We start from the raw sequence: 12,287 nt of genomic DNA on the forward strand, positions 1-12,287 counted from the left end.
TTTCATAGCCCTTTTCTGCAAGAAAAAAGGATGCATTAGGAGGCTGCTACTCAATGTATACTATTAATTAAAGATTGTATTTGTGATAATGAGTGGTTATTTCTGATGGCATCTTCTTATGATGCAGAAAGGAAGCCTGTACTGTGGAGTGCCAACTAGTGGCTAGAGCAGAGTATTTGCGGTCAGAATTCCTAGGTTCCCATGTCTGCCACTGATCTTCCCTGTGGCCTTGGGTGAGACTGTTAGCCTCTCAGTCCCTCCCTTTGATCACGGCGTCTGACCACAGGATGATTTTATCGGAGGATTAACAATAACATCACCTAGCTGTGGGATCCTCGGGTGAAAGCGGCTAGCTAAGTGCACAGATTGTCCATGGCACATACCCTGGTCCAGCACAGGGGGTGGGAATAGGTGACCTCTCCTGTTCCTTCTACTCCTACATTTCTATGCTTCTGGAAAACATCCCATTACATTTTCTCTCTTTGCGTTCTTGAAGTTGTGCTTTTCTACCATATGAGTCAGCAAATTCATCGTACTACTGCACAGGGAGAGGAACTGGAGCTATAATTGTATGTTATAGCTCATGGTGACATGAGGGACGATGCAAGCTGCAGTTTGGAAGAGATTCTGTTAAGTGATTTATTTAGGAAGAAAATGATAGTCCCAAATTTAGAATTTCCCTGATTTCATGCAATCTGTCAAGGCACCAGTCAGCACAGCTACTCAGTGGATGGAAAATGTGAACTCAAGTCTGAGACCAATCTGGGAATTGTAACGACGAGGCAATTTCAGATTACGAAGCAATTTTTTAAGGATGAAAAAAAATCACGTGTCAACCCTTTTGTACCTGGTTTGAATCAAGTCCAAAAAAACTATGGACTGACCAATGCTTACAACAGCCCATAACTTCAAGTTCAAAGCTTCCCACACATCACTTCTGTACATCAAAGGGTCTGAGAACCCAGCAGTACATGCCTGGAGACCTTTCCCAACCCTCTCCCACTATGAATAATGAATAGTCTCTTCTTGAGCCCATCACATGGGTTACGCTATCAATGCTCTCCTCAAGTTCTGTTACATTGTCAAAGCAAGGACGAACTAAGGAGCTCTCCTTCAGGGAGACGGAATTACATGCAGTCATGATTGGAAATTGGCTAGACAAATGGAAGGAAGGGCCTTTGCCTCTCTCAGAGGGTTACTAGAATATGTCAGAGGTTCCAGTAGAAGAAATGTCTCGACAGAGAATGTACCTAGTTAGGGGTAGATCTGTTGGGCACTGGACTATGACTCAGGACCATTGGGTTTAATTCCCACCACAGACTTCTTGTGTGACCTTGGACAAGTAACAGTCTTTCCTGGCCTTTAGTTGCCCATCTGTAAAATGGGATAATACCTGCCTGCCAGAGGTGGTGTGGGCTAAAATCCATTGATAATTTCAAGGTCCTCAGGTACTACAGTGATGAAGGCTATGTAAGTACCTAGACTGATTGATAGTACCTCATATTTTATCTGGCTATCCTGGTTGAAAGGACCCTAGATGTATCTCACTGGATACCATTTAGACTGTAAGCTCTTCAAGGGCAGGGGACCATCTCTGCATATTTGTCCAGGGCATTTTGGCTGCTGTTGGGGAAATTGATGCTTGTGCTGAGCCCTCTGCACAGGGATAAATGTCACCCTACATAAATAATCACATTCAGAAAAAGGACTTTGAAGAATGTTAAGGCTGTAAATTCAAGCAGTCAGCGTTGAGGAAATGCCAAAAGTAAGGTGCCCAGTGCCATCTTAGTTTGGCCTCTCCTGCTGTGTGCGCCTTATGATAGTTTTTAATTACATATTTTTCTACAGGACCCCTGCCTCATACGCTCTATGGGGAATTGTTCACTATTTCTTTTTAATTATTCTTAATCAATGTGTGATCAGAGGCCTAATTTATTGCACACTATTCAAATCCCGTTCTGAATACAGAATTGTTAACTTCCTCTGGAGCTTCTCTATGCTGCTGTCATCGAAGAATTGGAGTCCTTCACAAACACTAATGAATTTATCTTCATAACCCCCCTGTGAGATTAGGTGTTATTACTATCACAACACTGTTCCCATTTTACAGATGGGAACTGAGGCACAGAGAGATTAAGGTCCAAATTGTCAAAAGTCTCCACTAATTTTGGGTGCCCAATTTAAGACCCCGAGGGCCTGATTTTTCAGAATATTTAGCATTTAAATCCTTTTGTTTGTACAAAGCACAGCTCCGATCGACTTCAGGTTGCATCCATGCTTAATTTGTAATGAAAGAGGTGCAAGGACTCGGGCAATTTTTTACTTTCATAACTGATGCAGCAAGCCCAGAGATGCCAGGGCTGAACTACCCAGCCCAGAGGTGCAGGGGCTCAGCCCTGGCAAACCCCGGCACAAATTAAGCACTGGTTTGCAGTTCTGAGTGCCCCAGAAAATGAGGCACATAGAATTAGTGGCCACCTGTGAAAAATTTGATTTAAGTGACTTGCCCAGAGCTGTGGCAGAGGCAGGGATAGAATCTAATCTGCAGAGTGGCATTTGCTTGCGTTAATCTTGAAATCATCCTTTTTCTTTCCACAATTCCCTGTCTCACTTACTAAACATCTTCCAATTTCTGCAAGAAATGAGGCAGGGGCCCTTTAGACAAGCCTGATTCATTCCCAGAACCTCATCCATCCTGCACACCAGTGTGATATCTGCCATCATGTGCCAGCAATGTCCCTCTGCCATGTACAATGGCCAAACTGGACAGTCTCTACGTAAAAGAATAAATGGACACAAATCAGATGTCAAGAATTATAAAACATTCAAAAACCAATTGGAGAACACTTCAATCTCCCTGGTCACTCAATTACAGTCCTAAAAGTCACAATATTACAACAAAAAAACTCCAAAAAACAGACTCCAATGAGAGACTGCTGAATTGGAATTAATTTGCGAACTGGACACTATTAAATTAGGCTTGAATAAAGACTGGGAGTGGATGGGTCATTATACAATGTAAAACCTATTTCCCTATGTTTATTCCCCACCCCCCACTATTCCTCACACCTTCTTGTCAATTATTGCAAATGGACCATTTTGATTATCACCACAAAAAGTTTTCTTCTCTCCTGCTGGTAATAGCTCACCTTAACTGATCATTCTCATTAGAGCGTGTATGATAACAACCATTGTTTCATGTGCTCTGTGTATATATCTATCTTCCTACTGTATTTTCCACTGCATGCATCCGATGGAGTGGGTTTTAGCCCACAAAAGCTTATGCTCAAAGAAATTTGTTAGTCTCTAAGGTGCCACAAATACTCCTGTTCTTTTTACTGAATACCTAGTCTCTAAAGTGTCGACTGAGCATGTGAAATTGCAGGTTTTGGAGGCTTATGACTTGGGCATATTTGGGTGAATTTTCCTGGGGTGAAGCTCACATAGGAACTTCGTGGCAAAGGAAGGGGTAGAACCCAATTCTCCAGTGTGGCATTTGATTGCGCTAACCTTGCGACCATCCTTTCTTTTCATGGGGACACAAAAAGGCACATCCCTAATCTCAGGATGGATTTGAAATGTCAAGCATTTTCTCTATAGCTGGGAGGCACTAGACCGTCTCAATTCAACAGCTGTAAGAATTCTTCTAACATGGTCAAACTATGTATTTTTCCCTAAACTTTTCTGAGGAACAGCTGAACCTTTCTTCTTTTCTTTTTGCTGAACTTTCAAATATAAGTGAGCCTGAGGCAGCCACCCTGGACAGAAAATTTTAGTCTGAATGGTTAAAGTTTGACCACGTTATAAACAGCTGAAAATGGGTTTTTATAATTTAAAGTGCTGGGAAATCTTAACTAGAGGCAGTACTACAGCTCCACCTAGAACAATAATAATAATAATGAAACCAAGTAATGGTTATTCCAGTGACATGCTTAGGCTGAGGGAACTGGGATTATTTATAGTCTGCAGAAGAAAAGAATGAGCGGGGATTTGATAGCTGCTTTCAACTACCTGAAAGGGGGTTCCAAAGAGGATGGATCTAGACCGTTCTCAGTGGGAGTAATGGTCTCAAGTTGCAGTGGGGGAGGTTTAGGTTGGATATTAGGAAAACCTTTTTCACTAGGAGGGTGGTGAAACACTGGAATGAGTTCCCTAGGGAGGTAGTGGAATCTCCTTCCTTAGAGGTTTTTAAGGTCGGTCTTGACAAAGCCCTGGCTGGGATGATTTAGTTGGGGATTGGTCCTGCTTTGAGCAGGGGGTTGGACTAGATGACCTCCTGAGGTCTCTTCCAACCCTGATATTCTATGAGGCTCCTGTTATTTGTGGACCATTGACAGTGAACTTTATCACATCAAAAATTGCTTCTTTAGCTGGTGTTTTAAAGGTCATTAAAATAAACTAACAAGGGACAGATGGAAAATTAGAGGCTGTTGATAAAGATTTTCTCATCCCTCTCACAGTCCGAAAGTATCTGCTTGAGAATTCGAGACTCATTGTCTGAAGCAGTTTACATTGAATTTCTTTGGCAGACGACTAGTGCTATTAAGAACTTGGAAAGACACTGTTATCTAGTGGCTAAAGCAGAGGTCATGGTGTCTACTTCCGGTTCTACTTTATTGAGTGACCTTGGGCCTTCCCCTGTCTCCTTTCTGTGTCTCCATTTTCCCCATCTGTACATAGGCGGGAATACCTCCCACACAAGGGTGATATAAGCTTATTTAACCTATCTGTAAAGTGCTGGACAATCCCTAAATGCCAAGTGCTGAGCAAGTACAAAATAAATACTAAGATTAATAACAATAATTTAAAAAACCTCCACAACAATCTTTAAGGATTCTTTAAACATTCTTTAATTTGGCAGTTGTCAAGACAGCTGCTGCCCAAGCAGTTCTGCAGGACAAAGAGAACACAACCGAGGACACGACACCAAACCTTGGGTGGCAATTTCCCTCTCAAAAACATGAATACAATGCACACTTCGTATTAAAGATTGGAAGAAATCCATCAGCCCTGATGAATAAGGATCCTTTTCCAGTGTGGGTGAGTAGCGAATGGTGGAAGGAAAGAGGGAAAAGATGCGGCAACAGATTAGCATGGTGGGTCAGAAACTCATTTCAGACAGGTGGGCCCTGTGAACCTGCCTCCTCCTCCATTCTCTGGCCACTACTGTTGAGTACACGTCTGCTACAGTACCAGTGATGTGAACCGGGGTGTGTCTTTCAAGTGGGTGACTGACTCAAGTGCTATTTACGAAAGGGAGAGTTAAATCTCTGAAGAAGTTTCTCTGCCTGATAAAAAGTTGAATTTGCAATTTCCACCTACTTCCATCATTATTTGGAACAGGCTGACCTCTGGAAACTGACGATTCATGGCTCTGAGGCAGAGGAACAGTAGACAATGAAACTGATGACCCAGTGCGTTGCCTCTAATGACACGTGAATTGGTTCAATATGATTCAAAATGAAAGCCAAGTTCCACCCGTCAGGAACTAGCAACCAGTTCTCTTTGCAATGGAAAGAGCGGAATAATAATACCAATAAAGTAATGCACCTACGTAGCATTGTACAGAAGAGCAACAGTGTTGACAGAGCTCAAATCAACAAAATCTTGAGACAACTTCAAGACCGTCAAGATTTCACAAATCAGCTCTAGATCTGCCCTTGACGGTCACGGTGCTGTTTCCACTAGTGGTAGCCGAACTTCCATTTATGGTATCAGACTAATAAAGAGAGAATCCTTCCCCGCACTGTCCCTCCCCCCTGCCAGCTGGCTACCCCCGTTAGAACCCAAGGCAAAGCAGCAATAGCTCAGAAGCAGCCTGATATTCATTTGCACCCCTATCCCCCCCCAACCCCACCGCTATCCACATTTCATCTAGGTTAAACTTTATAAGCTTCCTCTTGATGAAGGGAGATCAGTGCAAGCTCTCAGGATAATACATTAGGGAAACTTGGCATGATTAAGTGTAAAAAACCCAAACCCAAACCTCAGACTGTATGTCCCCACCCATAACATACATTTTTTATCAATAGCTACTACAGATTGCACACAGGGGTGGTGCCCCATGCTGCTCTGATTCTGGGACGCGATGGCCTGGATTACACTGTAGTGATTTTCTTGTCCTTGGTGGCCTGTTTGATGGCAGCCTGCTCGCAGATGATCTCCTTCAGGCGCTGCAGTCTTATGTTCTGGGTTGTCTGGTCCCCGACGCCAGTCTGGCTACGGTGCAGCAAGCTCAAGGCGTAGATGTACTCCAGCTCCGTGTACTTCACTCCTTGATCCACCACTACGTTTAAGAGCTCGTCGGCCGTGTTGTACAGCATCTCATAATACTGCCTGTAAAGCAAGCAAGAAAAGCAGCCATGAGCATGATCCCAGGTGCTTCTGAATCAATACATCCATTTACACCATAACACGCTTTTATAGGTAGCCATCCTGCAGCAAAACAACTTCAGGACCAGACTTCAAAGAGAAACTGCTGAACTTCAGTTCATTTGCAAATTTGACACCATCAGCTCAGGATTGAACAAAGCCTGTGAATGGCTAGCCAACTGCAAAAGCAGTTTCTCCTCCCTTGGTGTTCACACCTCAACTGCTAGCAGAGGACCTCACCCTCCCTGATTGAACTAACCTTGTTATCTCCAGACTGATTCTGGCCTGCATATTTATACCTGTCTCTGGAAATTTCCACTACATGCATCCGACGAAGCGGGCATTCATCCACGAAAGCTCAAGCTTCAATATGTCTGTTAGTCTATAAGGTGCCACAGGACTCTTTGCTGCTATAACACACTGTAATTTGTTATTATGTATTATTGGTATTATGCTAGTGCCTACGAGTCCCAGTCATAGACCTGGACCTAACTCTGCTAGGTGCTGTAGAAACACAGAACAAAAAGACAGTTCCTTCCCCCAAGGTCTTACAATCGAAGTATAAGACGAGACACAACAGGTAATACAGACAGATAGGTGGGGGAGGACATCCCTGGCCCCCCTCCACATCTCACACCATTCATCCGCAAGTAAACCACACCTCTGTGCCATGGAAAACTACAGGGAAAATCTTCTCTAGCAGTTAGTAACAGCAGGAATGTTATCTTTAGACTCCGGCCTCTAGAGGGCACTGGGCACAAGTACAAACAGAGCAGTTCATTCAGACTCTATCCAACCTGGTCAAAGGGCAGAAACCTTCAGGATTGGAGGGGTTCAATTAGCATGATAAGAACTTATGCCCTTGTGCCCTCATGGATGCTAATAGGAAGTAGGGCTGCCAACCCTCCAGGATTGGCCTGGGGTCTCCAAGAATTCCTGTGATGAAATCTCCAGGCATACATCCAACCCAAATTGGCAACCCTAATAGGAAGCAGAGTGGATCTACGGGCAGGGCCCTAAACGCAGCGTCAGTCAATGTCATTGTAATTGGGAAAGAAATTCACAAAAATGAAAATGTCTTTCATCTGGTCTGGGTGGCTCTTGTAATAAGTTAAAGCCGAGATGAGGGAACAGGGCTTGTACAGAAGCTGCAGATCTGGCTAGTTTCAATTAGTGTTAAAAGCACTGAATTAAAGAATGAATTTTAAAGCCGTGAATTTAAGTGAGGGGTCACCGCAGTGATCAAGGTGTGACTTTCCAAGGGGGTTGATGCTGACCAGTCTGACAGTTAATCACTGGACCATTATGGAAAGGTTGTGCTTTGATTGGCCTATGGATTGGATTTTATTCCTATGTTCCAGCCAATCAGAAAGAAGTGATTACACTTGCTTGCACTTCTATTAGGTTTGTGGTAGGAGACTGGTTGAGAGGTTTTACTCCCCCCCCCCCACCTAAGAATAAAACCTATTTCATGATGAGCTCATTTTAATTATTTGTAAAATCAGCGAATGTCAGTGATCTCTCTAGGAGGGAGTGTTGTCTAGCGGTTGGAGCAGGGGATTAGGAGTCAGGACACTGGGTTTCTTTACATGGCACTATAACTGTATGGCCTTGCACAAAAGACACAGCTTCTTGATGCCTCATTTGTACAATGGGTAGAATAATGCTCACCAAGAAGGATCTCATGATGCTGCCAGGAGTCTGAGATCCAGACTGTGCCATGAAGGCAGAGACGAGTGTGGAGGCGGGCTGGAGCTCCCCAGGCTGGGGGCGCTTTGGAAGCATTGTGCCTTAGGGTGCTGTTGGGTTATCCTCTTTAGGAAGCAGTACGTTCTTCCCTCCATGGCTGTCCTGCCTTTTTGGCCAGTGTCGAAGAGTCAGGGCTCTGGGCTCCATCAACCCCTAGTCCCTTTAGCAGTGGCAGGTGCTGCAATTCTGGGCAGACCCCTGCGGGGAGAAAGTTCCTTGTACACCGCTTTACTTGTGGAAGTGCAAAGCTGGTTCTCCCAGGTAGGTGGTGAGACCTGGTTGCTGGGTCTGCCTTTCTTTGAGGGTGTCACAGGCACAGGGAGTGTAGGATGGATGGATGGATGCATGGAAAATATATCTTTGCCAATTAGGAACCAACTATCCTTTTACCTTTGTATGGACCCTAAAGAAACAACTGTCTTAGAAGCTCAGGATAAAGATCCGTTTCTCTTTGCACACAGCATATTGCAACAAGAACTCATTTCAAATGAGCACCATGGCCCCTGCATGTCTCCCGGCTGCAGAGCCAGGGAAGGTAGGAATGCTGCAGTGTGTCTGAAGGTGAAGTCTGTGTTGTTTGTGTCTGCTCCGGCAGTGGGACGTGGTGGAGTAAATAATTTAAGTGCTTGCAGGGGCGGCCCAGGAAAGCGATCACCTTTGCCTCCTCTCCGCTGTCTGAATGCATTAGAACAGCAATCTGAGGCCCCACTGGAAAGCGGTGCACTAAATGTTACATTCCTCTGGTCCTTTGGTGTGCAGCCCCCAGGGATGGCCTCACGGAGAGACCCCACTGGCTGCGCACAGTACCTAGCATGCAGACTGGAGTACCAATCAGTTTTACTGATGACCTTGTCCAGGTGCCGCAGTGCTCACATTTTGACTGGCTAGATTCTCGCATCATGCTGGTCTCTCTACAGTCCAGCAGAAATGCTATCTGTCTCCGTGTCCTTCAAGACTTAATCCACCGCTGTGGCTTGAAGGATTTGTTCCCAGAGCTCAAGTCTGTTCCCAAGTTCTCCTCATCCTGAACTGGCTGGAAGGGGGGTGGTTCTGACACCTAAATGACACTGACACAAAACTCATCCCCAATTGTGAGCACCACACAGGATGGATGATGGACAGGAGTTCCAGTGAGCTGCCTGAGCTGGAGAAAATCTGTGTGTGTCAGAGGGGGGTGTGCAGGGAAGGACAGAGGAAACGGAAATAGAAAGAAGCTCCTTAAGAGCGTTCAACTGGGTGAAACTGAAAAACAAAGAGCGCTGGTTAGCTTCCAGGGTTAATGTTACAGTCAAGAAAGTTCCTGGAGCTAGAGAGAGTCAAAGGGCCAGCTCACTGGTGAAGTTTCTGAGCCATCACAAGACTTCCCCTGAGAGTTTGTGATGTTGCTGATGCTACAAGGCGCTATCCCCACCGGAAACACAGGACAAACGGGTCAGGGAATCTGTGATGATACAGAACAGTGGCTCGTAAACTTTCTTCTGGGAACTCTGATCACAAGCAGGGGTAGCTGAATAGCATGAATAGCTTTGCGGTGAAGTGGGCTAAGCATGGGACTAAGGAGCATGGGACTATTGAATTTTATTCCAGCTTCCGCTTTTGGCCTTTGTTAAGTCTCTTCAGCCTCCTTGCCTGAGATTCCTCATTGGCAAAATCCTGTGGCAAACGGGATGCTGTGATGATAAAGGCGTAAAATCTGAAAGATGGCTACCTAAAGTTAGGCTCCTAAATCCATATCAAGGCACCTAAATAAATGGTCTGATTTTTCTGAAGTGCTGAGCAACCAGTAGCTCCCATTAACCTCCCTGGGAGCTGCTGGCTGCTCAAAACATGTTGGAAAATCAGGCCACATAAGTGCCTAAATATGAAGGTAGGAATCTAATTTTAGAGTAAGTTTGAAAATCTTGTTCAATGTGTATTACCTACCCTCTTCTTCCCCCTCTCACTCTTTATATTAAAAGAACAGTAAGGTTGCAAAGTCAAGCACTCAAAACTCAAGAAATACCTGCCACTTTTGGAGGATTTAGCTGCAAAGCTCTAACAAATTTCCACTGAGCACGTGCATACTGAGATTTTTCAGAAGTTTATAAATTTGACCAGACTGAGGTGGATTTTCACAGGGTTCGCAAAAGGCAGACCCCTAACCCAGCAGTCACTCCCTGCCAAATTTCAAGCCCCTGCACCAGAGCATGAGGGCAGTGGAGCCTCTCAAGGAAAAGGTCACCAGAAGTTTTGTCTAACATGGGCAAAACAATATATTTCCCCTTAATCTCTTTTTCAGAAATGGCCAAACCATTCCAGCTGAAACTTTCCAAAACAACCCAGCCTGAGACAGACACCCAGCCTGGAAAATTTCAGCTCAAAGTTTGATGAAGTTGTAAGCAACCAAATTATAAGCAATCGAAAGCAGAGTCCTACCCAGGGAAATGTCAGGCAGCCCTAATATGTGCTAAAATGCGCACACAAAACCTTCTGGTGCTCTCCCTGGCTCCAGCTTATTTGGACAATTGTTCTTTTCAAAACTTTCTGAAATGTTTGAAACTATGCACAAGCAGCTGGGTCGCATTTGTCTTTCAGCAGGAGGCTGGACAAAGATGTCCACACCCTTTTTATCTGTCTGTCTGTGGAAGCATTTATATTACACTGACCGCCCTGGGATATGAGCTCCTGGTTTTAGGGTGCATCCTAATCAATCACCTTGCTAACCCGCCTTAAATCTCCACGTGATCAACATTCAACCTTCGAGTTGGCACCGGGGAGACAGAAGCAGTTCACAACCTTGTCCAAAAGCACTAACACTGGCCCTGCCTTCAGCATTCTTTTACTATGACGATGCAGATTGCCACCTCTACTTTCTCCTCTGTAACATGTTCTAAACCATCAGCTTCTGCAGTAGAAATCTGCACCTAATCAATTCAGGAGTCACCTATCACTCTTTTCAGAATCAGATTATTTTTTTAATTAAAAATTTCCTACAAAGAAAAAGGAAGGTATGCATTTTTAATTGGGTAAAATGAAAACTCGGCCTCTCTGGCATTGCATCGCCTTTGGCCAAGCCTGATTTGCAGGAATAATTATTCACTGCATGACTGAGTCTGCTCAACTTTTCCTCCCTTGTCTTTGAAAGTATTAATAAATATTGATCAGACACACTCCTGTTTGCCTTTGCCAAAGCAATTCTGATGGACTCATCTTCTGATGTTATCAGATAATGAAATATGAAAGAGTGAGTGGAATTAGCCTCTTGTTCTGTGATTTTTTATTTAGGCTCTTCATTTTCATTTCAGAAATGTGTTTGTGCCTGCCACTACAAATGTTCTTTTGATTGTCAGAAGGGGAGGACAGGTTATGGAGAGTTGTTCTGCACTCAGTGGAACTTCGCAAAATACTTCGTTTTTTAATCTTGCCATTTAAAACAGAAAAACCCCAATTAATATTTATCAGAAGTCTCTTCCACCATCTGATGAGACAAGTTAATAAATACTAATACGTATTGACACACCTAACAAAAAACCCCTAATGCCCTGGCCTCCAATCAGCTTCAGTGTGACTGTGTTTGGGTGCAAGGGTCCACCCCCACATGGAAGATCAGCTCTTCCAGGCGGTCAGATACACAAAGACAGGCGCAGTATCAGAACCTGTATAGAATGGAATAGATCAGAGCCTGACCCCACAAATCCTTTTGCACCTGAGGAGACCCACTGACGTCACGGAGCTGCTTGAAGAGTAAGGACTATTTGTGTGTGTTTGTACGCGTGTTAGGGGCAAGGACGGTCTCTTTGTTCTGTGTTTGTACAGCACCTAGCACAATGCGGCCCCAATCTATTACTGGGGCCCTTAGGGGCTATGCTAATACAAATAAATAATGACAACTGTGTGAGCACAGGCTGGACCAGGGATACTCAGACCTCAGTGGTTCAGGAGCCAAATTAGCAATCAACATTAGCTAAAAGAGACACAGTCGTGTGAATTCACTGTTTCATTTACTCTCTCTCTCTCTCTGATAAATTGTCACAGCAAAATGACCAAGTATTCTACAAGTGGTTAATAATGTAGTAAAAGCATCCTGATTGGTTAATAATGACATCACACCGTGTTTTAATATCAAGCGCTACAAAGAGCCACTTTGCAGGTCCCAAGCCTCAATCTGAGTATCACTGGGACAGATT

General features: G+C 44.3%; 1 protein-coding gene across 1 annotated transcript in view; it reads right to left on the reverse strand.

Moving 5' to 3' along the window:
• Positions 1-4,826: 4,826 nt before the first annotated feature.
• The window catches only part of EXOC4 (exocyst complex component 4), a 634,239-nt gene continuing 626,778 nt past the window's right edge, over positions 4,827-12,287 (reverse strand). The window contains exon 18 of the mRNA XM_075063737.1: positions 4,827-6,336. Within this exon, the coding sequence (XP_074919838.1) occupies positions 6,099-6,336 (238 nt within the window). The 3' untranslated portion in view covers positions 4,827-6,098. The remainder of the gene's footprint in view (positions 6,337-12,287) is intronic.

The sequence above is a fragment of the Chelonoidis abingdonii genome, chromosome 1 (genome assembly GCF_003597395.2).
Source record: "Chelonoidis abingdonii isolate Lonesome George chromosome 1, CheloAbing_2.0, whole genome shotgun sequence".
In the NCBI taxonomy this organism is placed as follows: Eukaryota; Metazoa; Chordata; order Testudines; family Testudinidae; genus Chelonoidis; species Chelonoidis abingdonii.